We start from the raw sequence: 27036 nt of genomic DNA, 5'->3' as shown, positions 1-27036 counted from the left end.
CATGTCTACAGAGTCCAGGACAGCACCAGCTGAGGGTGAGACCAAGAAGCTAGATTTAGATAGGACACAGGTCCAGGGGAGAAAGGGCAGGCCTGGCCTGGAGCTGTGGCCTGGGAAATGTGGGAGGCTGAAGAGAGAGGACCACAGGGACAGTGGTTCTCAGGCCTGGAGCTCTATCTAACCTCATGAGGGAAAGGAGTATCTGCAGGTGGGACTGAGATTGTCCTGGATTCCCCGGGTGGTCCCTACATGTGTCCCCGAAGGAGGGGGGCAGAGGACGATGCGAGATGCAGAGGAGGACAAGTTCAGGTGAGGACGGAGGGGAGGCAGGGAACGATGTAGCCCAGAGCCCAGACGCCCCTGCGGCCTCCAGAAGCAGTAGAGGTGGGAAGAAGATACTCTCTGGAGCCTCCACAGGGACGGGCCTGGGACTCCTGGGTTTCAGTTCAGCAATGCTGGTTTCAGACTTCTAGACTCCAGAACCACAGGATCTTACTGTGTAGTCATCACAGATTTTATGCTGAATGTTTTTGCAAAAAAGTAGGATGTGACCTTATTTGAAGCTGTTTTGGGGAGGAAAACTGTGCCTGTATTACTTAAAAATTATTTATTACTAAACGGTCTTTGGAGCAAAATTAGGATGCACAGAAAACTCGTGAATATACATGAAAATTGAGTAGTCCAAATCAATGCACATCATTTCTTCATGAGAATTTAGTGGATCTTTTTTCCTGTCAAAAAAAAAAAAAAAGGCTAACCTGTTAGTTGTTATTGATCTGTGCATTCTAGTTGAAATATTACACTTGAGAAAATTTACTCCAGTGTTGTAAAGTATGAACTTACAAGATTCAGTCTTTTGTGTCTGAAGATTCTGCACTGCTATCCCTGGTTTGTCATTGGACACTCTGTCCCAGCACCACTCACATAAGACGTGCTCACCATTAGTCCTGCAGCCTCTCCACAAACCGCACAGGTGGCTTTTGGAAACATGCTGACCACGCCCGCGGGGCTCACAGTGCATGAGAAGACAAACTGCCTCCACGTGCCGCTGGGGACATATCACCACCCTGTTCACCTTCTAGGCAGCTGGAGGACAGAATCACACCATGCAAAGATTACACAGTGAGAGGTTAAAAACCAATTTTTGGACTGAGAGAAGTGGTGCAGTGGTCATGTGGTATGAGAGAATGAATCCCACCGAGTTTGTGGTCGTTTTGAGAGCAGCCCCAGGACACTTGCCCAGGAGCCTTCCCGATATTGCTTGTGCTGGAAGCTCCAAAGGAGTTGGTGTATGCGTCCCAGGGAGGTCTCCCCAGAGAGACCCTCAACAGGGATGGCTCAGAGTGAGTGATCCCACAGTGATGCACCCACAGGAGCATGGGAAGCTGAGGGGCTGGAGCCAACGTGGGGTGTGTGTGTGCAGGTCCTCCCTGGGTCCCCGGGGCCCAGCCCTGCTGGGACTTCACAGACACTCATCTGCTGACCAGCGCCCATTGGCTGATGGCTATGCCTGGGTGTTAACACCCCAGCTCCTGCTACGGGGCCCATGTGCAGGCCACATCAGTGCCTAAAGTCAGAGGCCTTTCTGGGAGAGGGACCTGCAATGTGCAAGGGCCATGGGAATTGGGTGGGTGTGGAAAAGAAGGAGCAATAAGCCCATTAGCACAATGGACACTGACCTTTAGTCAAAGACAAAGCAAAGGTGTCCAGAGGGTCAGAGGAACGCCAAGGAGAAGTCCATTCTAATGGCCCCATACAAGACTGTGGGGCTGAGAGATGGGTTCCCAGTGTCAGCACCACTGGCTATGACCCGGGGACATCTGCCTGTTCCTCTGAGCCCACTCCTCACCTGTAAGTGGAGGACAGTGATGCTCAGTGTGCAGAGCTCTGGTGGGGACTGAAAGTGGCACTTGGCGCACAGCAAGCTTTACTGTCGGCATTTTTAATTCAAAGTTTTAGTTTGAATCATTGTAGGTTCATGTGGAGTTGTAAGAAATAATGCAGACAGTCCCCATGTACCCAGCTTCCCCTCATGGTAACATCTGGCACCACCAAGGTGCCACATCCTCCCTGGAAGTCATATGGATGAAGTCAAGCATAGACCTTTCCAGCTCTCCAAGGCTCCCCAGTGTCCTTCTACAGCCCCCGCCCCCTCACCTCCACCTTCCTTAACCCCTGGAGACCACTAACATGTTACCTATTCCTGTCATTTTGCCTTTTCAAGAATCTTATGTAGTTGGAATTATGCAATATGTCATGTTGAGGTTTTTTCTTCACTCAGAATATTCACTGGCAATTTACCCAAGTTTTGTGTATATCATCAGTTTGTTCTTTTTGATTGCTGTGTTGTATTTTGTGAAATGGAAGGATATCTGGGTTTTATCCCGTTTGGGGCTCTGAGGAACAAAGCCACCATAAACATCTGGGTGCAGGTTTTTGTACAAACTGGAGTTTTCATTTCTCTGAGATAAATGCCCCAGCATGCAAGGTGGGTTCTATAGTAGCAGCTTTTTAAGAAGCTGTTTTCCAGAGTGGCTATACCATGTCGCATCCCAGCAGCTATGGAGGAGTGGTCCATTTTCCCCACTGCCTTATCAGAATTCAGTGATGTCACCGTTTTCTACTCTGGCCACTCTGACAGGTGTGCAGAGGTCCCTCACTGTGACTTCACCTAGTGGTGTCTTGTGCCCTTCCACGTGGTGGTTGGGCTGTCCTGTTCTAGGCAGCATCTCTCCGTGTTTTCTGCCCAAATGCTCATTAGATGATTTGTAATTTTACTGTTGAGTTTGAGAGTCCTTTATATATTCCAGGTAATAGTTTTATGTCAGACACATGATTTGCAGTATTTCTTCCTACTCTGTAGCTTATCTTTTCATCTTCGTATCAGGGACTTTTGCAGAGCAAAAGTTTGGTTTTTTAAAATGAAAATCAGTTTATCCATTTTCCCTTTTATATGTTGCTTTTCTGTCAAATTTAAGAGTACTTTGGTGCTCGCTTCGGCAGCACATATACTAAAATTGGAACGATACAGAGAAGATTAGCATGGCCCCTGCGCAAGGATGACACGCAAATTCGTGAAGCGTTCCATATTTTGGGGGGGATAGTAGAGGATAGGAAAGGCAGCAGAACACAACAGACACTAGTATGGCAATATGTAAATCAATGGATGTGTAACTGATGTGATTCTGCAATCTGTATATGGGGTAAAAATGGGAGCTCATAACCCACTTGAATCAAAGTGTGAAATATGATACATCAAGAACTATGTAATGTTTTGAACAACCAACAATAAAAAATTAAAAAAAAAAGAGTACTTTGATAGCCCTAGATCCTGGAGATTTTCTTCTGATTTTTCCCTAAAAGTTCTGTGTTTTTGTATTTTGCACTGAACCCTATGATCCATTTTGAATTATTTTTTGTGCAAGGTGTGAGATAGGCTGAGGTGGCCATTTTTGCCTGTGAATGTTCACTTCGTCCACTTCATCTAGCACTTTTTCTAACAAATGCATTAAATATTATAATTTTCCCTCTCAGCACTGCCTTCAATGGGTCTCAGAAGTTTCAAAATGAGGTCTTTTCATCTATATTTACTGCAGTGCATTTATCCCCAAGACCTCTTCTTTGACTTATGGGAAGTCCCTTATATAGTTTCCAAGGGTTTGAAGATTTTTCTGTTATTGAAATTAATTTAATTCCATCGTGGTCAGACAACAACCTCTGTGTGATTTTAATTCCTTTCCTTTTGTTGAAGCCTGTTTTATGGTCTAGATTATCTGGCTTACAATGGTGTAGTTCCATAAATACTTGGAAAGAATATTTAAAATGCTATTTAAATGAAATGCTCTAGAAATGCCAATTAGATCTACATTGCATCAAACTGTTGGTTGAAGGTGTGGTTGAATGCTCTGTCTTTTCTGATTTTCTGTCTAATTGTTCTATCCGTTGTTGAGCGAGGAACATTTAAATCATCATCTATAATAGCAGATTTTTCTATTTCTCATTTCAGTTCTATCAGTTTTTTCTCACACATTTTGCAGCTCTGTCTTTTGATGCAAACACACTAAGCATTGCTCTCTATTTTTGGTGGAGTAATACTTTTATCATGTTCCTTTCTGTCTCTGGTAATTTTCTTTGCTTTACAGTCTTCATTATCTGTTACTAACAAATCCCATCCTGCTTTCTGTTGGTTAATGTGGTTTATATTTACATTTGTGTATGTGAATCATCTTTTCCCATCCTTCTAGTTTCAGCCTGTCTATATATCATTATATTTGAAGTGAGTCTCTTGTAGACAGTACATAGTTGAATCATGTTTTTTTTTTTTAATCCACTCTGCCAGTCTCTTTTTATTGGCATATTTGGAGCACTTACGTTTAATGTAGTTTTGGGAACTTAAGGTAGCCTGACTTTTTTTTGGTTTCATTTTTAGTTTATTCTTTTTGCATTTATCTCTCCCTCTTACCTATTCCAACTTTCCTGTGAGTTACTTGAACACTTTTTTGGAATTCCACGTTGAGTTAGCTTTTAGGTTTCAGCGTCTATCTCTTTGCATGTTGTTGGTTCCTTCTTTCTTTGTTTCCTTCATGTTTAGAGAACTTCCTTCAGTCATTCTTTTGGGATAGGTATTTAAGCAACAAACTTTCAGTAGTCCTTTGTCTGAGAATATCTTGATTTCTTCTTTATTCCTGAAAGACATTTTTGTAGGATATAGGATTCTGGGTTGACAGTTCTATTTTCTAGCCCTTGAAATAACTTGTGTCAGTTCCTTCAGGGTTCTGTGGTTTCTTACCTTACCCACATAGGTAAATGTCTTCTCTTGCTACTTTCAGAATGTTTCCCTTGGTCTTAGTCTTCAGTGGTTGGATTTTGATGTGCCTAACTGTGGATTTCTTTATTCTGTTTGGAGTGCACCCAGTTTCTTGAATTTGTAGGAATATACTTTTTGTCAAATTTGGGATGCTTTCAGCCATTATTTTTCTGAGGTTTTTTTTTTTTTTTTTTTTTTTTTTTGAGCCCTGCCCTCATTCCTCTCCTCTTGGGACTCCAATAAGGTAATTGCTAGATCTTCGTAATAATTCCACATGTTCCTAAGGCTATGTTCATACTTTAAACCCCATGTTTAAAACTTTCATTTTAGATTGAATAATTTCTAATGTTCTATTTCAAGTTCACTGAATCTTTTTCTTCTGCTGCTCCATCCTATAGTTGAGCACATTCATTGCATTTTTTATTTCAATTATTGTGCTTTTCATTTCTAAAATTTCCATTTGGTTCCTCTTTGTATTTTTGGTTTCTTTGATGAACTTGTTTCTTTCCTGAAGCTTTCATTCTTCTTTTTCAGCAATCTGTCTGTTTGTTGAAACAGTCTTATAATGGCTGCTTTGAAATCTGTCAGGTAATTCTATCTTCATCTCAATTCAGTATCTGCTGGTTATATTTTTTTCATTTTGCTTGAAACCTTCCTGGTTCTTGATATGATAATAATTTTTTATTAAAACCTTTATATTTCAGTTATTAAGGGGACTCTGCATCGTATTTAAACTGTCAGTTCTACTTGGCTTCCTCTGATGCTGTTGTGGACAAGGAAAGGGAAAGGTTGCCTTGTAACTGCCAGGTGGAGTAGAAATCCATGTTCCCTACTGGCCTCCACTGAACCCCAGTGGAGAGACCACTCTTTACTGGGGGGTGAAAGATCTGGCTGCCTATCAAGCCCACACTGACATCTCCCTGGTTGTGAGGGGCAGGAGAGCTTCCCTAGTGATGCCCATGTAGTAGGGGCATGGCCTCATTTCTTCTGGATGGTGTCAAAAGCTCTGGCTCTTCACCAGGCCTCCTTGGCATCACCCTGAAGGATTTTTGGTCTTTTTAGGATCAGGATTAGTCTTCCTGCTTGGTTCTAGCTGCCATGGTGAGATGGGACCACATTGTCATTTGGCTGGAATACAGAAACTATTGTGTAAGACTTTTCTGTCTTACTCAGCTGCCCCCTTCCCCATCCTTGGCTAGAGAGACCTGGTTTATTGTTTTGATTTGATTTTTAATTTGTGCCATTGGAATTCCTGGGTTGCTGAACAAGGTCTGGGTTGAAATGAGGCAAAAGAAAACTCAAGAAAATCATTGAGTTTTTTTTTTTTTAAGAGAGAGAGAATTTTTTAAAATTTATTTTTTAGTTTTCAGTGGACACAACATCTTTATTTTATTTTTATGTGGTGCTGAGGATCGAACCCAGCACCCCGCGCATGCCAGGCGAGCGCGCTACTGCTTGAGCCACATCCTCAGCCCCGTGAGTTGGTTTTTATCTATATACTTTTCTGTAATTCCCAAATGGTTTACTATAAGCAGGTATTGTTTAGTGTTAAAATTAAACAAAATTTTCCACTTTTTATTTTTAATTTATTTTATAGGAAAAAATTCACTTGTAAAAATAAGCTGCTGCCCTTTGTGTTGTTACCCACATGAGGACACTGAGTGGCAGATTCTCAGGGAGGCTTTTTCTTATTCGGAGAGCATGGGGACCTCCATATTGTCATGTCAAGGGCCCTTCTGCAGGCAAAGACCGTCCATTAAGGTTTTCAAAGCAGAGTTTTCTGACCTAGAGATCTCTTCACTCTCCGGGCCATTTAATGCTGGTCACCATGAGCATTTGCATTCTTTGCTATAAACAAATGATCTCCAAAGTTTCAGTGGCTACAAACAGATGTTCAGTGAGGGCCTGCTCAGCAGGAAACATTCCTCCCTACAGTGTCTGGGCTCATTCCTGCTGGGGGCTTTGGGACTCAGAGACCTCAGCTTCCAACCAGGACAGGACACAGAGTCAGTGGAGATGGCACGCACTGTCCAAAGCCCACCTCCGAGGAGATGCATGCCACTTCCTCCTGCGCTCCACGGGAGCAGGCTTCAGCAGGCTGCAGGGGAGTGAGGGTCTCTCCCACAAACACAGCTTAAGAAACCCCCAGAAGAGCTGCTGAAGCTGAACTACGTAACAGAGCTGCAGTACTGAAGGAAGCCTAAGACTCGCAGAGGAGATGGCCTCCAACTTTACAGAGAGGAAACAGGCTCCCAGAGGAAGAGCAGATTTTGCAAGTCACAGCATGAGCATGGGCAATGGGTAGGGGGCATGAGCATGAGTAGAGGGTACATCTGGCCATTCCACATCCTTTCTTTTGAGACCACTCCTCATTGGGACAGTTTGGATAGTTGCTGGACTCTAGAAGAACTCCCTCCTCCTGGGCTACCAACCCAGATCAATATGAGTTCTCCCAGGGTTTTTATGGAACACAGGCATTGCTGAATTAGAGGTTTATGAATTGAGACCATCAGGTGCTGGGGATAGAGGTCATCAACACAAGCAAGACATGCAGGGCCTATCTGGAATGGCTCTCCAGATAGCAGGAGGGACAGAGAAGGGGTGAGTTACCATGATCATTGCCCTGTGCCAGCTATTCATCATCCACAGCATCCTAAAGGGGCTCATGTGTGTCCCTTTCCACTGTAAGACCCAGAAGCTGTTTGAGCTTATCCCAGGGACCTGATGATGCCTACCTGGCATGGCCATCTGCCTTACTTCAGTGGGATGCAGCAGGACCATGAACATGTGCAGCTGGCCCTACCACAGGCCTCTTCCACTTCCCTGAGAAGCACATGCCAGGAAGCCTGCTGGTCTTGCAGAGGTCACATGTGAGAAGGCCTAACAGAGCCACCACCTGGACTTGACTGGCCCTAACATGAACAGCAGAGCTGATCCAGCCAAGTCTGGGGGTGGGGATGGTGGTGAGGGAGCTGGGGATGGGGTGTACACAGAGTTACCAAGGCAGCAACAAACTGACAATGCAAGTGACCAGCACCAGCTTCCAGGCTTCCAAGAGGGTGTATTTGTTGTGTGTTGCTGCTATAATAAGTTACCCCATGCTTGGCAGTCTGAAACAACTTCTGCTTGTCGTTCCACATCTCCATAGGTTACAAGGTCAGGAACTATGGCTGGGTCCTCTGTGGGGTCTCCGAAGGCTGAAATCGAGCTGGGCTGATTTTTTTTTTTTTAAATAAATGACAGCAGAATGCATTGCAATTTATATGAGGTGGGCTGATTCTTGTGTAGAGCTTGGGGTCCTCCTCCAACTTCAGGTTGCCAGCTATGATTAGTTCCTCATGCTTATAGGACTGAAGTCCTGCTTCCTGCTGGATGTCAGCCAGGGCTGGTCTTTGCTACCAGTGGCTGACTGATTCACTCTCATGGCCTCTATGACCCCTCCAGCATGTTGCACTTTGAATCTCCCCAACTTCCCTTTTCTGCCACATTTTGCCAACTCTTAAATTACCTTGGGCCACCTAACAGCCAGATCACTTGTTGATTTCAAAGTCAGCTGGCTAGTAACTGTGTTTGCATCTGCAAAGTCCCTTCTCAGCAGTACCCAGATTAGTGTTGAATGCATGATGGGAGACAGGAATCTTGGGGCATCCCAAGGTGGGACTGCATTGGCAACTGGCAACCTACGGAGCAATGGGCCAGCACACCTGGGGACAGAGATGTGGCCCATAGCCTGGGAGAGAATTCACTGTGAATCTTCTGATAACTTTCAAATTAAACACAAGAGAGGGGCTGGGTTGTGGCTCAGTGGTAGAGCGCTTGCCTAGCATGTGTGAGGCACTGGGTTTGATTCTCAGCACCATGTAAACAAATTCAATAAACAAAATAAAGTTATAAAAAATATTTTTAAAAAACAACAAAAACCCCGAAAGAGATATATGATTTATGTATTTTTTTTAGAATGACATATTTTCTCCTTAATAGAATTCATAGTATGAAAATATATTGTTTCAAATTGAGGAAGTACTCGACAGAGAAGGAAAGACATTTAACATGTGTGCTTAGGGAACACTTTTGCAGAGCATGGAGTTTGTGTTTTCTGTACTCACATTCATGGCTCTTTGGATCTCTTTGCCCTCCATGGCTCTTGTCTTCCACAGCCAGGATTCCATGACCAGGAAGGAAGTTTACCTGAAAGGTAGTGGTCACATTTCTTCTTTGGCTCTTGATCACCTGATACATGGCTTTTCACCCCTGAGCTAGCAAGGGAATGTTGCTTGATTCCCCCACCAAACCAATGCAAGGCTAAAAAGTGCTTCCCATGTCTTGTGCATCTGAGCTTCTTTACCAAGTAGACTTTGCAACATATTCCATTCATAAGAGCAATAGAAAGCTTTCTTCAAGTGTCAATATCTCTCTTTATATTTAGATTATTTTTAATTGTAGATAATGCACATAGTTGCACAAAATTTTAGTATTAGAAAAAGCATGTTCACTCCTGTCTACCCTCATCACACATACATGAGGCAGCAGCTCCACCTCCGGTGTGTAGTGGACCCTCAGTGCTCTGCATACTCCCTGGCTCTCTCTGGGGGGCAGAGGACTCCCAGGCTCAGTGTGCTTGTGCCTCCAGGATCAGCACCTGTGCCCTCCAGAGTTCAGCTCTGCACAGGTGAGGCCACTACCACAGGCAGGGAGGTGTGGTAGGACTTCAACCAGTGATTTATGGGTCACAAGTCTGAAAGCCCAGTTTCCACGCCTTGGGCTGGGAAACTTATACCCCAGCCACCCTGTATCAGCTCTTTATGCCATAATAATGCTGCCTAACAAGCCAGCTTGTTAATTTACCGTGGGGAGGTGAATTTTTGTCTTTGGCTGGGCTCACTTGCACATCTGCAGCCAGTGGTTGGTGAGCTAGAAGACTCTGCTGACCTTGGCAGGCACTCTCATGAGCTGTGGGTCAGCTGGAGGCAGCTGGTCCAGAATGGCCTGACCTGGCCCTCTCCACTTTATGCTGTGTTCATTTTCCACCCAGGAGGCTGGTCTTGGCTTGTGGAAGCTCAAAAGCAGAAGTGGCCACGCTCAGAGCTTCTGCAAGCCTCTGCTCCATGAAAGTATTGACACTCAGTGGCTGAAGCAAGTCACACGACACAGTTTAAGATCAAAGCTGGGGAAGGGTCAGCTCCACCTCTTAGTGGGAGGGTCTGAAGAGTCACAAAGAAATGAAGTGCCCATCTGTGGAGCTCCTGCCTTGAATCACACCCTTGCTTGGCTTCCACCTCCTGCCTGGGCCCCTCTCTGAACATGCTTCTGCACCTTCCTGTCCGTGTTTCCTGAACTGACTGCTGAACTTACAGTGAAGCACTTCCTCCGTAAACTACAGTACAGCTCCCACGCCTCGTGTTCAGAGGAGCTGACCTTAGATGTATACAAGGGTAAGAAATACACAGAGAGAAGGACACGCAAGTGGTGAAGACTTCTCGGCCCCCTGGGTTTCCGCCTGTTCACTATGGGCATCTCTTGGCTCTATCTTGAACTTCATGTTTCCTGGGCCAAGAAAACAGCCAGGACTTTCCACTTTGGCCTACTGGAAGACAGAATTGGCCACTGTATTCCTTACATTATCTCAATAGGAGTGACATAGATTGCCCTGGCACCGGGAAGGTGTTCTTCACAGTTGCTTGAAGCCAGAGCCTGAAACTCACCCCACAAATTGGAGGAGCATGTCCCACCCAGAAAGGACTCCTGGAAGGACGTCTGGAAGCTGCCCGATGCCTCTTCCTTCCCTCTTTCCCTTCTTTCTCCCTCTCTTCTATCCCCTTTTCCTTCTCACCCCTTCCTTTAAATATATATATATATATATATATATATATATATATATATTTATTTTAGTTTTAGGTGGACACAACGTCTTTATTTTATGAGGATCGAACCCAGGGCCTCACTCATGCCAGGTGAGTGCTCTGCCACTTGAGCCACAACCCCAGCCCCGCCCCCCACCCCGCTTGCTTTTAAATGAAGGGAAACAACTTCGTTTTCTTTTTCCCTGGTTGCAGAGGAAATGCATTCTGCTTGCCTAAATTCAAACAATGCTGCATAAAAGGAAAGGAGTGATAGCCACATTCACATCCTGTAGGCAGAGGGCCCAAATCCTAGTGTCTACCCAGCATTCACAGCCACACCCATCCTTTTCCCACAAAAATGTCTTCATAACCTCTGTCCACTGCGAGTGCCCTGGGCCTCGCCAGGGCAGGTGTCTTCACTCTGGCCTCTCTGTGAAGCAGAACCTAGCTGAGAGGGCTGTGCCCGAGAGACATGTCCCAGCAGTTTGACTGGGTACCTGATGACTGTTTATGGGGTTGATGTGAGGTGGTAGTGGGGTGAAAGGGGTCAGAGGCTGGTGGGTCCCTGCTGACACCACAGCATGTCCCTTCACAATAGCAGATGACAAGACTAGGAGCCAGGCTCAAGAGGAGTCCCTGGACTCTGATCTTATGGGGCCTTATGGACTCTCGGGGCCAGTGGAAGTCCCCCAGGGCATTTGCTCACCTTCAGATCTGTTGTTGGGCATCCCCTCATTCCTGTCCCTTGAGGGACACCTCTCATGTGTCCCTCAAGCTGAGGGGCTTCCATGAAGGCCCCCAGGACCACTCTTTCTCCCAACACTTCTGTGGCAGTCAGTCATCCTTCAATGCTCCTGGAGAGCCTGGCTTCAGATTTCCCGCCATGGGAGGCTCTCCATCGAGAGGGCCTGCGTTCTGCTCTCTGGTCCCAGTAGCCCTTCTCCATGAAGCATCCCTGAGACTGCTGGGAACACACAGAGGGTCCCATTTGCAGAGCAGGTGTGAAATGTGCACTCAGAGTGCTGTCTGGGAGTGGCAGCAGCAGGTGACCAGTTCAACAGGTGTCAGGAGGGAGGTATCACTTCTGACCTCAAGGTGCAAAGGGGTTGGAATGGGCCTGGGAGGGCTGGAAGGGTTGGGAAAATCAAGGTGGGCAGGGCCTTCCCTGGACCAAGTACTCAGGTGAGACCCTACTTAGCAATTTAGAATGCAAGAGGTGGAGGAAAGGGAGTTGGGGAGGGCTTGGAGAGATGTGGCTGGGTAAGCCCAATCTTCTCAGGCACAAAAAGATCAATGTTTCACCTGCCATGGTTCACATATGCATGCTTTGTCACTGGCCTCTGTACCTAGAAATTTACCTTCCAGATGCAAGAAATAGGCATTTTATCTCTGAGTTTGAATAATGTAAATATAAAAATCTAGTTCCTAAGAGTAGAAACAGCAGGGAGAGTATGTGGACATGAGATGGTAAAATGTTGAGAATTACTGAGCGCGGTGTCGGGTGCAGGGAGGTTTGCTGTGCCATTCTATCAAGTTGGACGTGTGTTTAAAATTTTCCATAACACATTTTAAAAAATGAATGGCATATTTATTAACTCAACAAGTCTCTAGCCCCTCTGCTCCCTGTGCTAAGATCTGAATAAGCCCGAAGGAGGGAAGAGACGGGTGCTCACCTCCAGGAGCTCCACTCCCAGGGGAAACATCCACGGTGAGTTGCTTGTTAGCAACTCAACCCAAGGAGAGACACCCCGTGCCTGCACATACCACAAATGAATTCCAGTGCCTGCAGCTGAAAGCCACGTGGCACAGTTCTGAATCAGAAGCCCTTCACCTCTGCCTCTCCATGGCGGCCCTCTGGGCTCTTGGTCTAGGGTGTGCTATCGCTGGGTATGAGGGTGCCACTTAGTTTCCTACTTCACATATTTGCTATTTAGCAATGGCCACAGAACACTATGCTTCTTATTGAAAAAGAGATAAAAGTAAATATTGACACAAATTTGAATATTGATGTTTGAGAGCATGCATTCCTCGGTACAGTGGTCAGTGACCAAGCATGTGCATGTGGACAATGGCAGATGAAGCACTGATCTTTACATGCCTGAGAGGACTGGGCTTACCCTGCCAGAGCTCTCCAAGCCCTTCCCAATGCGGATGTCATCGCTGAAGCTGTGTCATTCCACTATCCTGTGTCCTGGACTCATACTGAACTGCGAGCTCCATGCGGGCAGGCCTTGCTCACAACGGTAGCTTGTGAAGCCTGAGTCCCACAAAGGAATGCCCAGGAGAGGAGGAGGGGCAACACTTGCTGTATCCATTTTGCTGAGGAAGGAATGCCCTGGGAGTGGTTATTTGTAACTTAACAGAAACCTCTGTGTTGCAAAGTGTGTAGGCAGGTGAGTTCATGGTCTCCTGCCATGAACATGTTAGTGTCATGCATATATGTGGCTAAATGTCATTCCTCTCCAGGCTTGAAATCAGAAATCATTGCTGACACGGCCAATTGTTCTCTGTCATCCCTCATTCCTACAAACAACATTCCTTGAGAACCCACTGAAAGTAAGACCAGAGGGCTCAGAAGAGAGATGGGGCAGAGCAGGGGGCTGGGTGAGTTTGGAGGAGACTGCAGTGACCTCAGTCTTATAGGTAGGGGGCAGGAAAGACTGAGCCGAGGACAGCCTGGTGACATGTTGATGGTTGGAGAAGGAATGAGACTTCAACTTAGGAGAGGGGTTGAGCCTCATCCTGGCAATTCCACATCAACTGGTCAAATGAGAAGCGAAGGTGAGTCACAAGGACCTGTGTATAGAAAGGGGTTTGGAGACACCACAATAATGCCCCTTCCCCTCCCTTGGTTTCTGAAGCCATATGTGGCTGAATCACATGGTCATCACATTCTGACAATGGCCTTAGAGGTCCCAGCTTCCTACAAGTGTGGTGAGTCCATGTCCCTTGTATTTTCTGAGTGTGCGCCTGTCTTGGGTGTCTAGCACATAACATTCAATACATGTTAGATGCTATTAAAAATATGGGTAATTTTATGTCTTAAAATATTGTATATTGCCTAAATGGTTTCATGCTGGCTCATGTTAAAAATGATTCCCAAGTGAAGATGACAAAGGGGAAGTATTCCTTATTTAGTTCTCTTCTTACATTAAGCTATCATAATATAGTACATTTCTGGGCTGCATTCTCTAGAGTGCTTTTTACTAAATAAATGGCCCAAAATAACTTTTCCTTCCAGTATGATTTCATGATTCAGCACATTCAACTTTCACTATAAAAGGTTGATATAAAGAGTAGAAAACAAATCTGCAGGCCGGCAGGGAGCAGCACGAGTTCCCACTTGGACACACAAGCGGGTTGTTTTCAGAGACAAACCTTGACGGCAGGAAAGTGGTCTTTGTTTAGGTATCTGAATCACATTTAGGTTTGGAAGAAGCAGATGGATAAGAATTAGTAGGAGATGCTCTCAGATTCTCTGCAAAAGGCTATTTAGAAAAATGGCAGTAGCCATGGGATGGGGCCCAGGGCCTGAGCCAGGGTCCTCAGTTACCAGCTCCTTCCAAGTCAGGGAAGAGATGTCCCTGCGCCCGCCCGCCTTCCGCTTTTCTTACAGACAGCAGCCGCTGCAGATGTTCAAGGGAAAGGTTCCGCTGCTGTCTTTGCCCAGCGATGGAGGTGGGGAGTGGAGCGGTGAAGGTTGCCTGGCCCCCGGAGGGCAGCTGGAACACCGTCAGCCTCCAACCCCAGACGCAGAACTGCCTTGGAGTGCGCGAGGATTCTTTCCCAGTGGCTTTATGGGAGAATCTGGATCCTCTTTTGCGGGGTCTAGGATTGCCTCTCCCCATTCATTATCACCGCCATGGGACCCATAGAGTCTCACTGTATTAGTACTAGAGTCTAGGAAGCTGTCTTCTCACCTAAAAGAGCGCGGGGGCGGGGAATCAACCCCCATTCATATCCCGTCCACAGGAGTGTACGCGTATCTAACACCGACGGCTTCAAGCCGGCGCGGGCGCGCGGGAGTGGGAGTGGGTTGGGGTGGGGGTTGTGATCCATTTCCAAAGCCAGGTGCAGAGATTTCCATATTCCATATCCAGCCTCAGTACCGCGTTCTAGAGCTGACGAGGGTTAATTACTGAAACCCTTGGGTCCCGGAGGAAGGAGCGGGGCTTGGGCCCTTGCAAAGGGGCCTCCCCGAGGAGGGGTCCCGCGCGGTCTGCAGGGAGAGTGGTGAGCTGGCGGCCTCTCCCCCAGGTGGCGAGCGCTAGGCGCAGCTGCGGCCCCCCGGGCACCGCGGCGGGCCGGCCCCGGGGCCGCCTGCGGGCACCTCCTCGTGTCCTGCTCGGCACCCCGCCCGCTGCGCCGCCGCCCGCGGTGGAAGGCAGCGCAGCGCGTGCGCACTGGCGCGCTCGCTGCCGGGCCCGTGGGCTCTCCGGGGAGGGTGGGAGGTGGGAACCCGGGAAGGCGCCGGGACGCACACCATCCCAGCTAGCTGCCAGAGCCCCGACACCTCGAGACCAGGGTTCCCTAGGACGTCCGTCGAATGAGCGGCACAGGTGAGCCTCGCGATCCCGTCGGGGGCTCCCCGGCTCGGCCCGAGACACACCCCCCCTCGGCATTGGCAGCGCGGGCAAAGTTGAACTTCGCGCGTCGCGGGTTCCCGGGCGCGTCGCGTCGGGGCACGCTGGCAGGCCCTTGGGGCCCGGGTGCACTTTTTTCGCGTGCGGGGCCGCGGCGGTGAATATGGGGGCTGGGGCGAGGGGCCCTGGCCATGGGCGCACACGGGGCTTGGCCTTGCAGTGAACTTTTGCTGCACTCGCCGCTGGCGAGTACTGCCCGGAGGCCTGGCGGACTCGGGTAGCCTACCCTGGCCGCTTCTTGGCAGGACTGAAATGTTGAGGGAGGCTCTTAGTCACTGGGAGGCGCGTTCTGGCGCGCATGGAGGTCGGGGGTTTCGGGATTTAGCTGAAGGACAGGAATTTTTCGATCCCTGCCTTCCCCGCCCCCCAATACAAAAGTGAGACCCTTGGAGGGAGGGAAGGAAAGGTCGAAACGCGAGGTGCCTGGGCGAGAACGCAGGAAGCAATTAAAACTCCTCCTTTCGGATTAACAACCAAAAATTGATCGATGTGTCAGGAATACCATTGATTTATGAAAGGTGCTTATTTCTCTGGTATGGAGAATTTTATGTTCTGCAGGTGAAACCGAGTTCACCCAGCTCCAGCGCAGATTGATGTTTTAATAAAAATAAATAAAGGGGAAAAGCTCGCTTGGTCTTTGGGGACATCAAGTCTCAAATCGCAGAGTTAGACTAACAAATCAAATTGCATTATCTTTACATTTTGAACCTTTTAATCTTGAGCCTAAATATCACAGGCAGGAGAGCACCTTCATCTGGGAAGTTTTAACAGTGCCTGAAAGTTCGCATAACTAGCAATGTTTCTTAGGCAAAAAGGCACTGGACGCGTCGGGTAATTGCGGTAAGTGGCAGGCCTCGCGGTGCCGGCGCGGGCCAGAGCGGCGGCGGCGGCGGCGGCGGGAGGCGGAGCGGGCTCCGCGGCCCGAGCGCCGCGGCGCCCGTAGATGGCGCCCTGGCCCCACGCTAGGCTCCAGAGCCGCGGCTCTGCCGGCGGCGCGCGGGCGGGGCAGCCGGCCCGGCGCGGGGCGCGGGCTCCGCAGTCGCGGTTCGTCGGGACCAGAGCAGCACGGAGAAGCAGGAAAAAATCACGCTTACTGTCATTTTTAGTTTAAGGCCCGGGCTGTCCTTTGGAGCGGATGGGGGTCCTTGAGTTCGGGGGTCACCAGGAGTCGAGGAATTCCCGGGGGAGGTCGCCCAGCTGAGGTCCCTGCGGGGGGCGCTGGAGCAACCCCAGTCACCACTTTCTCGGCACGCGGCCCCCGGCGGGGCACTGGCGTGCAGACGTTCGTGTGTGGGCGAGGGTCGGCGGATTGGCTGCAAGGATACCAAGTTCAAAGCCACCAGGAGATCGCCCCAGACTGCGACCCCTACTGCTGGAGGCCGCCCCCGCCCCCGCGCCGGGGACTGGGCCGGGGACAGCGCAGGCCCTGCCGCCGCGACTGCCTTGGCGCTCGGCTTTGCAATGTAAATTTCAGCGGGACAAATTGCTTATTAATAGTCTAGAAGAGAAGCCGGTTTCTTTCTTTCTTCTTTTCTTTATCTGTTTTTATTTCTGCATGGCCCCTAGCTATGCCCTGGGCAGCCTCGCCGCCCAGCAGTTTTCTCTTCATTTCAATATCCTAAAGAAAATGCAAATTCGCACAGTGTGGCCTTTTAAAAAAGTTAAATTAGCAACAGCTTTAAGTGACTCCATTAGTATGGAAAACATACACATGTTTAATGTGGGAATAGCTTCCTTTTAACCGGACTCATTCTAGTCTGTAAATTTAGCAGACCCTCGGAGTTGGTAAAGTATCAACGCAGTTGAACGTGTCGCCAAAGGCTTACTACCCCTGTGCGGCCTGTGCCAGGCTTTCCGGGAGGGGCCGTCCTGCCGCTGTGCGTCACGCGACCGGTTCGGCGGGCTCCACTCACTTAGAAGCCTGCAACTGTAGGCGAAAGGGTTTGTGCTGGCGGGAAGGAAGGAAGGCTTGACACATTTCTGTCCAGGGGACGGTGGGCTCTCTCTTCCCTCCGGACCTCGTCCTCACAGCCCCCGCAGCTGAGTCGGCTACGTGGCCGACTGATGTAGGCAGGAGGTACTCACCGCCCCACTTTTGCGCACAGGGACTGGTGTACAAGGGTAACCCTTAACAAAGACTAAGGTGCAGCCAAGGAGTGGGGGAAAGTTGTTACTGAAGTGTGGCCCTGGCCTTCCTTCTGGGTTCCCCCAACCCTGAGACTCTCTACTACCCCAATTCCTTTACCTTTGCTGGCAAACTGATATTTCGAAGTGTGATTTTATTGACAAACTTTTGCGGGTCTTTGGCTTCCAGAGGTTATCTGTCCTGAGCTCTGCTCTCCCCCTCCCTGCCCTTAGAGGCAGTAGCATGGCACTCTTTCCCCGTCCAGGAAAGAGTTAAGATTTATGGTATGCTGGAGAGGTCTTGTTAGGATGTAATCTGCATTTTTTAACTACTGCGTAATAAAAAGTGAGAAGTTTTGAGACACCTTTCTTGATTATACCTTTGGCGATACTTTGGGTTTTACATTTAATTTGCATTTTGTTCTTAGTGAATATTGAAGTCTTGAGTGGAGGATTGAATTTTATTAGGACATCTGGACTGACAATATCAAATCAGACACCAGTGTCCCAAAGCATGCTAAAATTTCAGAGTTAATTAGAACGAAGTGTGTTTAATTAAAGCCAATTATAATATTTGAAATTATCTGATCGATCCGTGTTTGTACAGTTTGGGTGTGTTTAAGTGTTGATTGGCGCACTTTGCACTCCATTCGATCTAGAAACTTCTCTGGGGAAAGTTTGCTTTGTAAACTGGTGGGGGCCGGCGGCGCGGAATCCGCGTCCCAGGCGCCGGCTCTGGCACATCCTGCCCGACAGCCTTGGGGCGCCACTGAATGTATCTCGGGAAATCCCAGCTCGCTGGTAAACCGCAGTATCTTTTGGGGTCGGAGGGACCCCGCCACGCACCAGCTGTCTTTCCCAGCTTGGTTGCTCCTCCTGAGCAATTTTTTTTTTTTTTAAGAGGCGACCTTTAAGGTTTCAAGGTGCTTTGGGAGAAGCCCAAGCTCCGAGTGCTTGAGTTGGGATTCTCTAGCTGAAGAGTACCTAGGGCTGACTCAGAGCACTGGGGTCAGCCAATGTGACCAAGGAAACCAGAGAAAAGTAAGGACAAGGAGACAATAATCTCGTTTTCCTTCTGTTTTCAAATGCTGCGGGAGCCCAGGAGCTCCCGGGCATTTTGGGTCCCACTTGGAGAGCTCTGGGTTTCCCAAGAAGACGGTCAAGCGAGCCCACTGTCCTGTCCGCAGGGGCCAGGCACTTGGATCAGAGGTTCCTGCTATGTTGTGTGCATGGGGCTTGCGGCCCGGCCTGGAGCCTGGTACTCGCCTGGACCTGATTCTTGCAGGCTCACATGAACAGCAATTAGGACTAGGCGTCGCGTGGCGGTGTCTACCCGGCCCTGGGGTTATGGGTTCAGTGAGGCCTCGGTGTGCCCGACCCGTAGGAGCCTGGACCCAGTGCTGGGGTCAGGCAGGAGCTCGAGCAGCCACCTGCCCTGGAGTGGGTGGGAGACTCTGCTTGGTTCTCTGCTTCCTGGCGGCGCTCCACTCTCCCACCCCAGGAGGCGCTGTTTGTCAGACTTGGCCGCCTTGGCAGGAGGCGCCTGCACGTTCTCACTTGGAGGACTGAGCTTTCTTGGGTACTCAGGGGTCCGGCTTCAGAAACCTCCACTGTACAGAGTAAATATTGGGGGAGGGAACAGTGCAGATAACAGGAATCTGCGACCCTTCAGTTTTCGCCTTTTATTGGTGAACTCTACCAGGCTTCCGACCTTCTAGCGCTGAAAGAAGGGATGTTTTGTGCGTTCCACATGCCAAGAACAACATGCCCAGTTGTTTGCCTTCGAGGGCAGGCAGGGCGCATGGCCTGGTTTGGGCTCTGTCACTAAGTGCCTCCTGAGGGCCCGTGGCATCGGTTTCTCCGAAGAGAGAGAAGAGATGCGGTTCTCTGAGCCCTGAAAACCCACCAGAACCTGGGCCAGTTCCCCTTTGCGCTCAGCTTAACAGGTTGGGGTGGCCCATGTACTGAGCCCTTGCTTGCTGTCTTTCCTGGCCCACGGACGAGCGTGATCCCGTTGGGCAAAGTAGAGCCCGGGGAGCACTCAGGGGCCACCTCACCTACCCTTGGGGAACGGGTTTGCCAGTGTGTATGGGTTCCTTCCTGTTCTGCAGCTCACGGAATTTTCTAGGTGTGTCTCTCCCTGCCCCTCAAATCACCTTCCCTCAAGGCCAGAGTTAGTCTGCTCTACTTTTTCAGGTTACTTTCCCAGTCAGTATCTGTTCCGGGTGACCGCCCCCCAGGCTTGGGGTGGGTAGGGCAGAAGTGAGGTCCAGCGCCCGCACCTTCTGAGCTTGACTCCTGGTTCGGAGGACAAGGGGGCGGGCCGCTGCTGGAACTCAGGACTGACTTCGGGGGCACAAACCTCCGGCCTTCGGCGCATTGACTCTCTCACTTGCCCGAAGGCTCCATGCGACATGGCCAGGCAGATTGGGCCCGTGGCCGTGGGCTCTCTGAGGGCTCCGCGCTCTGCTAAACCCGCGCACGCTCTGATACTCCAGGGGACTCCGCTTCTAGGAATCTCCGGCTGAGGCTTCTCAACGCCGGAAATGAAGTTTATTACTCTTTGGAAAGATGGCTGGGAGGTTGGCGGTCGCCCTGCACTTGGCAAGCAAGAAGGGGCGTTCACAGAGTGCCCTGGACTCTGAGCCAGACCCGACTCCTAGGAGGGTCCTGGGACCCCCAACTTGGCCGAAGTTTCTGGGAGGGGGTGGTTGGGTCGGCTCCCTCTCTCCAGGACTTGCACTGGAAGAAGTGTTGTGGGAAATGCCCTCGGTGCGCGCCCACAGCCTTCCCTTGGCGGGTGGGCAGGGGCGGAGGGTGCAGGCGCAGTCGGCGGCCGAAACACAAGACTCTGAGTGGCTGGGCAGGGAGGCCAGGTGGGCCTGGGTTCAGGTCCTGGGATGTCGGACAGCTCCGCTAGGCTTCGGGTGGTTCTAGGGGTTAAGGGCTCACGCGTTGTCTCAGTTTTGCGCCCTGGGTCTCGCACATCACCCCGGGAGCCGGGCGCCAGGGGCGGCAGGCGCTGTCTCTTTAAGGTCACTGCCTGCTCCGGCACGACGTGGGGAGGACAGCTGGGCACTGGCCATCTGACTGACTCCGGCTTGACATCTGGGAGCCCACTGGTGTGTGGCACGCGAAGCGCTTGATGCCGCTATTTAAATGCAAATGTGAGGGGGCTCATTGAAGCCTCTCCCCGTAAATCCGCACAAAAGGAATACTTCCCACCCTCCGAGGAGGCGGCGGCGGCGGCAGCGCGAGGGCCACCCGTGCAAATCGCGTTGGGCGCGGGGCCTGGAGCGGTCGCCGCCGCTGTCGCGACCCTCAGGGTCCCGCGCAAAGGTCAGGCTCCGCCCTGCCGGGCCCCTGGACGCCCGTCTGGCCCCTGGGAGCGCTCTGGGCGCGGAGGTCAGATCTCTGGCCGCGGAGGGCCTGTGTAACTTCCAAAGTACAAGCCGCATCCCCTTGCACTTCTCCCTTCTGGGTTTTTTGGCTCCCCATGTTGAATAGAAAGGGCGAGGAACGGGGGTAGGGCTCCCGGGGGAGGCGGCAGGCGCGGGGACGCGCTCCCAGCATCTCTCAGGACTCCAAGGAATTGACCAGTAGCCCCCTCCCCCATCTGGGGCCTGGATGTTCTGCCTGTTCCCCATCAAATCGAAAACCTGGGGATGGTGTTGGGGGTGGGGGCTGCCCTCCTAGGCACCTCGGCAGCAGCCCGGGGTGGAGACCCTGCCCGGTTGGTGAGTCCTTGTGCCCACAGCTCGCAGCCAGCAGTGGAGTGACAAAAAAGATAAAGTTGGTGAATGATAAAGACCGTATTCTCCACGCTTTGGGTACGGGACCAGATGATCTAGAAAATGAGCTGAAATGGATTCAGCCTCCGAGCCTGTTGTGAGAGCAGCTGATTCCCCCATTTCGGGCCAGATGGCTGCTGAGCACAGATTTGCATTCATTTTCGCTTAATATCGTCCAAAATAGTGGGGCAGCTGCATTTGTTGTCAAAAAGGTTTAAAACCCCTTTTCTTTCTGGGGCAGGATCGTTACCTTATGTGATGGGCTTATAGAACTTTTTTTTCCTCTTTAGTCAACAGTATCAGATTTAGAAGGATTTGTTTTTAAACCTTCTAATTTGGTAATCAGATTTAAATCGCCTTGGCGCGTGTAATCTGAATTAAAGATACTGTAAATGATTTTAAGCATGATACTTTCCTTACCGAGGAAGGGGCACCTCCAGTCCAGGCTGGACATTTTAGGAAGTGTGCTACAAAAGAAGCATTGTTTCCTATTTCCAACTTCATCTTTCCCTAAAAGACACTTTGCATATTCTGACAATAACTGCTCTCCCTGCATGAGCCCCTTAGCTTCTAAACATGCAGAGACAAAGCATTTCTCAACCCCGCCCTCCACTGATGGCCAACTTTATCCTACCTTGTCCCTCCACCGAGAAAGTGTTCCCTTCTACACCCTGGTGTGCTGTGAGTAGAAAGCGCTGGACTTATTAGTAATACAGAAATTTTCTTTTAATTTATTGTGAATAGTTTCCATACACTTTGATTTAAGGTTATTAACATTCTATAGACAGTGGCATCTTTAATATGTGGCGATCGCTTCTAAAGACTAATCTCATTACCCTCAAATAGTCATAAAATATGATTTTATTATACTTACGTATTTAATTAGACGGCCGGCCCCGTAATGGATTTTGAGATGGGACTGGCGCAACAGCTTTGATAATTCACTTATCTTTGGCAATAGTCATTAACCCCCAACACCAGCAAAATAGATTGCTTTCCTGCACATCTTTTCCCTCACCCCTTCCAAGAGGCGCATGGGGGTCCCCAGATAACGTGAATCGGACTTCGATTTTCCCGATTAATTAAAATATTAACGTACACACGCTGCCAATTCACGAAAAAGGGGAGTACTACCCCAGGCCCGGCGGGAAGAGGTTGTCCTGCGACACTTGCCACTTGTGCCCTGAGAGCTTTTTTTTTTTTTTTTTTTTTTTTTTTTTTAATCAGAAGGGCCTGATTTCTCTTGGCAGGAAAATGCCCGGGACAGCTCCTGGTAGTCCCCTGGGTATTTATTTCGCGTCGCGCAGACGTCCTTTGGGCGGGCCTCGCGCCCGGTCGCGGAGTCCTGGCCGAAGGAACTGGGCCGCGGAGCCCAGCGGCTGCCCAACAGATTCCTGGAAACCAGGTCGGGAAACCGCGCGCTGCGCATTCACTCCAGCCCGGCGGCATCGAGGGCAGGGCCTCTGCACCCGAAGCGTCCGCTCTGTTTTTAAAGTGGCTGGCGGCGGGAAGGTCTAGCCACCGCGCAGGGCGCTTAGGCGGACACCAGCTCTGGGTCGCCGGAGAGGCCGGGCGCTCTTCCCGTCGGCCCAGAGAATTTGGAGCCTTCTTTGTCACTCGCTGCGCCTTAAGGACAGGCCGAGGACTGGGGACTCCCTCAGCCACTGGGGGAGAGGGAGAATTTGGCGGAACCTGCCTCCGACAAGGATCCCGGGTCTCTGCCGGGGTAGGAAGCATAGGACGCCCGCGAGGCGCAGAAGGGGACAGATCGGCCCCGCAGCAGCCTTAGGTCTGCTTAGAAATCAGGCTGAGCTGCCTATCTTCCTTGGCTCTGGCCACACTCTCCCCCTTAGTCGATTGTCCGCCCCTCCCCTGTACTACCCTCCCGCGGTCGACCAGCCTCTTCCCGTTTTTCCCTTTGGGACCCCCCAGGGCGAGCTTCTATCTTGCATTTATTGCATGCATTCGGGCAACTTGGGGAGCCTCCCCGCTCTGGCCCAGGGTGTTTTTGACTGTGTGGCAGGTTTTGCGGGGAGGTACTAGGGGGCTAAGCTGCAATTGGGCGCTGACTGCGTTTGTTTCTTTTCAAGATTTATTTGGGCGAGTAGTAACTTCCTTGGCTGCAGCTGGGCTCGAGGAGCTGCGGCGCGTGGCCGGGGGAGGCAGCGGCGGCACTCGGTGGCGCTCGGTGGCGCTCGGCGGCGGCAGGGCTCGCGGGGCTCGCTGGGCTCGGGCCGGCTCGCGGCGCCGTCAGGCAGTCAGTCGGCGAGCGCGGCGGCGGCGGCGGCGGCGAGGGGCGCGGCGAGGGGCGGCCGCTCCCATATATGGCGCAAGCGCCGCCCCCCGACGTCACCCTCTGACAGCGCCGCTCCCGGGGGCTTCGAGTTTTGGCTCCCGGGAAAGGGTCCATTCCTCGGGGAGAGAGGGCTGAGTTTTGTGCGCCTCCGTCCGCTGCGCGCGCCGCTCCAGGCCCCGCCGCGCCCCGCCTGCGCCCGGGACTGCGCCGCGGCACTCACTGCCCCGTTTATTTGTCTTTGGAGCAGGCGGGCCGCGCCAGAAGCGGGCGATCCCGCAGTGTCCTGCAGCCGCGGACGCCGCCTGGCTAGGATGACACCACGTTGAGCGCGCCTGCAAACAACAACAACAACAAGCGCCGCCGCGGCCACCGCGTCCTGCTCCGCCGAAGCGCCGCGCCTCCGCCGCCGGTGTAGCCACCTCCGCGTCCCTGGCCGTCCGGAGCGTCCGGCCGCTGGTGTATGTCGCGGCTGCCCGGGACGGGCTGAAGCCGGCGGCGGGCCGGACCGCAGGCGCCGAGCAGGGCGAGGGCGGCCAGGGCAGCCGCCTGCCGCCGCGCCCCGAGCGCCGCCGACCGCGGAAGCGCTTTCGGCCGGGAGCGGCGGCCGCCGCCAGCAGTTTTCATGTTTGGGATTCAGGAGAATATTCCGCGCGGGGGGACGACCATGAAGGAGGAGCCGCTGGGCAGCGGCATGAACCCGGTGCGCTCCTGGATGCACACTGCGGGCGTGGTGGACGCCAACACGGCAGCCCAGAGGTACGTACCGGCCGCCACCGCGCGCCCCGGCCCCGGCCCGACCCGGCCCCCGCAGCCGGCCGGCGCCGCGCTCCTCACCGGGCCGCTGTCTCTTTCCTCCCGCAGCGGCGTGGGGCTGGCGCGGGCGCACTTCGAGAAGCAGCCGCCTTCCAACCTCCGGAAATCCAATTTCTTCCACTTCGTGCTGGCGCTCTACGACAGGCAGGGGCAGCCGGTGGAGATTGAAAGAACCGCTTTTGTGGACTTTGTGGAGAAAGAGAAAGTAAGTGCACGCATAGGCTCACACCCTCCCTCTCTCTAGAAGTGGGAGGCAGGCTGTGCCCGCGCGCGGCCCGGAGTGCCCCCTCGGCGGTGGGACCGCTCCGCCCGGCGACCCCGCCGCTGGCGCCACGTGTAGCCGCCCGGGCCCCACTGAGGGCCGGGCAACTTCTCTGCGCCCTCGGACTCACTCGGGGCGAGGAGAACGCAGGGCTTCCAGCAGGAAAGTGACATCACGGCACTGCTCCGAGCGAGGAATCCTGCCCGCCATGTGTGAGGCCGAGGGGCCTTGGTCGTGGAGGGGGACCTAGCGCGGTGGCGGCGCCTGACACCACCACACTAAATGCAATTGTTTATCATTGCTTTTAGGAGCCAAACAACGAGAAAACCAACAACGGTATCCACTATAAGCTCCAGCTACTATACAGTAACGGTGAGTACCCGCTGCCTGCTTCCCGCCCTCTCCGCCCCTGCGCCCTGGATCTCCCTTCCCGCGATGGTTACAGGACATAAAGATTTTGAGATTAAAATGACATGGATGTAAACACGAAGTCTTCTCATGGCATAGAAGGAAAACAAAACATAAACGATCGATAAGTCGATGGCACTTCACATGATTAACCGGTGGGGCTTGAAGTAGAAAGTAAAAAGGGGATCGATATGGGCTCCAGCAGAACATCACTTTTAAGTGACTTTTTTCAATTTTGCAAATTAATGTTAATTATTGGGATAGGGCAGCTACATAGACCGACCATAACTTACTTCCTGCGCACGGCTTTAAAAAATCATCCAGAGGCATTCGACAGAGTTCAGACTCTCAGTAGCCATTGGGTGCTTTCTTTTTTCTAAAAATAAATGACCACATGGGCCCACCAATGGGACAAGTAGGCCTGTTCTCCACTAGGCAAATTTCTTGCCCCTTCAAATGCAAACCCTAAGAGTCCTAAGGCTCTAAATTAAGAAAAGGGGAAAAAAATTCTTTATTTAGAATGTGATTAGAGTTCTCTTTCTCCCTCTTGAAGGGATTGCTTAAGTTTTGCTGCATCAGGAGCAGCAGTCCTGAGGCACCAACTTCCTGTGGCCTGGCTGTCCTTCCCCGAGGTGCAGCACTAAAATCCTGTTGAGAATTTGTCTCTGTTTTTTGCAGGAGTCAGAACAGAGCAGGATCTGTATGTTCGCCTCATAGATTCAATGACCAAACAGGTGAGAAAGTTTATGCCTCTACACTTGGTTTCCTTGGTGAGCTGGGGTTATCCTGGGGTTCAGAGAGAGAAGACTGACAAGTGGATCTCCTGCATTTGTTTTTCATTTAGCTTCCCTGACAAGCTAATGAGAATTCCATATTTATTGGAATAAATGAAGCGATTGGTGAAATAGTTTATGTTGTCATTAGAACAGGACATATATGCTTTATTAAATGGCTTGTGATTGGAATCAAATGCTGTCTTAATTTATTATGGTAATTAATATTTGACAGAAAAAATTCAGGATCTCCCCCCTTGTTTATTTTTAAATGTTTCTGTCTCTGCTTGGAATCATTTCATTGATTTTTTTTTCCCCTTCTAACAAAGGCAACTAACTCCTTTCCAAACCTATCAAGTTGGGCTTGATTAGTTCATTTTTTTTTTCTCTTTTCCAGTGTGATGGTCTAGTAACACGAGACCTTTATTTGGATTTAAAAGTTAAATGTGTTGGGGTGAAAAGTCACCTTGTTCTCCTCTAGCCCATCTTCACCTCTCAGCCCCCCATCTCCATAATTCAAACTCTGAGCTCCAGGGGTCACTCAAACCCACCCACTGCTCTGCTCCCTCTCCCACCCTCTGTCATACCTTGTAAATAACATAATTACAAGCAGTTCCTTATTAAATTATTTAACCTGTCTTGGTCAACTTTTCCGATGATAACTATTGGCTATCAGTAATGTGATTAAGTGCAGAAAAGCGCTTCATTGCTTTTTGACATTGTGCAGTCTCTGGCTGCTGGTTTTGTGCTGGGTGGTATGTTGTTTTGTTTTAAAGATATTTCCCCCCCCCCCCATTTTCTTAAAATAGAGTGTTGCGGAGGCAGGTCTAATGCATAAATTAAATTCACTAGGCAAAGATTAAAATATACTTGCAAGCTGGGTTTCATGCTTAGAAGTGAAAGTGGTTTCTTCATTTCTGATGCTAACTTTAAGAATTGTGAGCCAAGTAGAACTGAGCTCCTTGGTGCTTCCTGCAGTCTGACACACGCCTCCCTCCCTTTTAATGCAACTAGTTTGTGCATTTTTCCCCCTTAAAAGTTTGTCTTTACCTAGGCAGCTAGGGTGTAGGATTTTAATGTCTGCAGTAGTAAAGCAGTATGGTTTTCTCTTAGAGTAAAACAGATCTGACAGGTAAACCCTAGCTTTCTGACAAAGACGCTTGGTGTGCCCTTCGGTGATTATTTCACTGGATTCAGAGAAGCCCCTGGAACTCGGCTGCTGTTTGGCATGCTGCTTTTATTTCCTTTGTATTTAGGGCTGAATGTTTTCGGAAATCGC

The 27036-nt window shown here is 50.6% G+C and overlaps 1 protein-coding gene and 1 non-coding gene across 13 annotated transcripts in view; both read left to right on the top strand.

The window, feature by feature from the left end:
* Nucleotides 1-2987: 2987 nt before the first annotated feature.
* LOC124095677 (U6 spliceosomal RNA) lies at nucleotides 2988-3094 on the top strand. Its single transcript, XR_006852568.1, has one exon. It is a non-coding gene; the product is annotated as a U6 spliceosomal RNA (small nuclear RNA).
* A 20981-nt stretch (nucleotides 3095-24075) lies between these two features.
* Nucleotides 24076-27036, top strand: part of Ebf3 (EBF transcription factor 3) — a 116760-nt gene continuing 113799 nt past the window's right edge. For all 12 annotated transcript variants that reach the window (XM_046448867.2, XM_046448866.2, XM_046448865.2 and 9 more), the window contains exons 1-4: nucleotides 24076-24257; nucleotides 24363-24519; nucleotides 24885-24948; nucleotides 25663-25718. In XM_046448867.2, the coding sequence (XP_046304823.1) occupies nucleotides 24124-24257; nucleotides 24363-24519; nucleotides 24885-24948; nucleotides 25663-25718 (411 nt within the window). In that variant the 5' untranslated portion in view covers nucleotides 24076-24123. The remainder of the gene's footprint in view (nucleotides 24258-24362; nucleotides 24520-24884; nucleotides 24949-25662; nucleotides 25719-27036) is intronic.

The sequence above is a fragment of the Marmota monax genome, unplaced genomic scaffold, assembly GCF_021218885.2.
Source record: "Marmota monax isolate L192 unplaced genomic scaffold, Marmota_monax_Labrador192_F-V1.1 WCK01_AAM20220418_F8-fsc00076, whole genome shotgun sequence".
In the NCBI taxonomy this organism is placed as follows: domain Eukaryota; kingdom Metazoa; phylum Chordata; class Mammalia; order Rodentia; family Sciuridae; genus Marmota; species Marmota monax.
The sequence above is the reverse complement of the archived record's forward strand: the minus strand, read 5'-3'. Positions and strand labels throughout refer to the sequence as shown.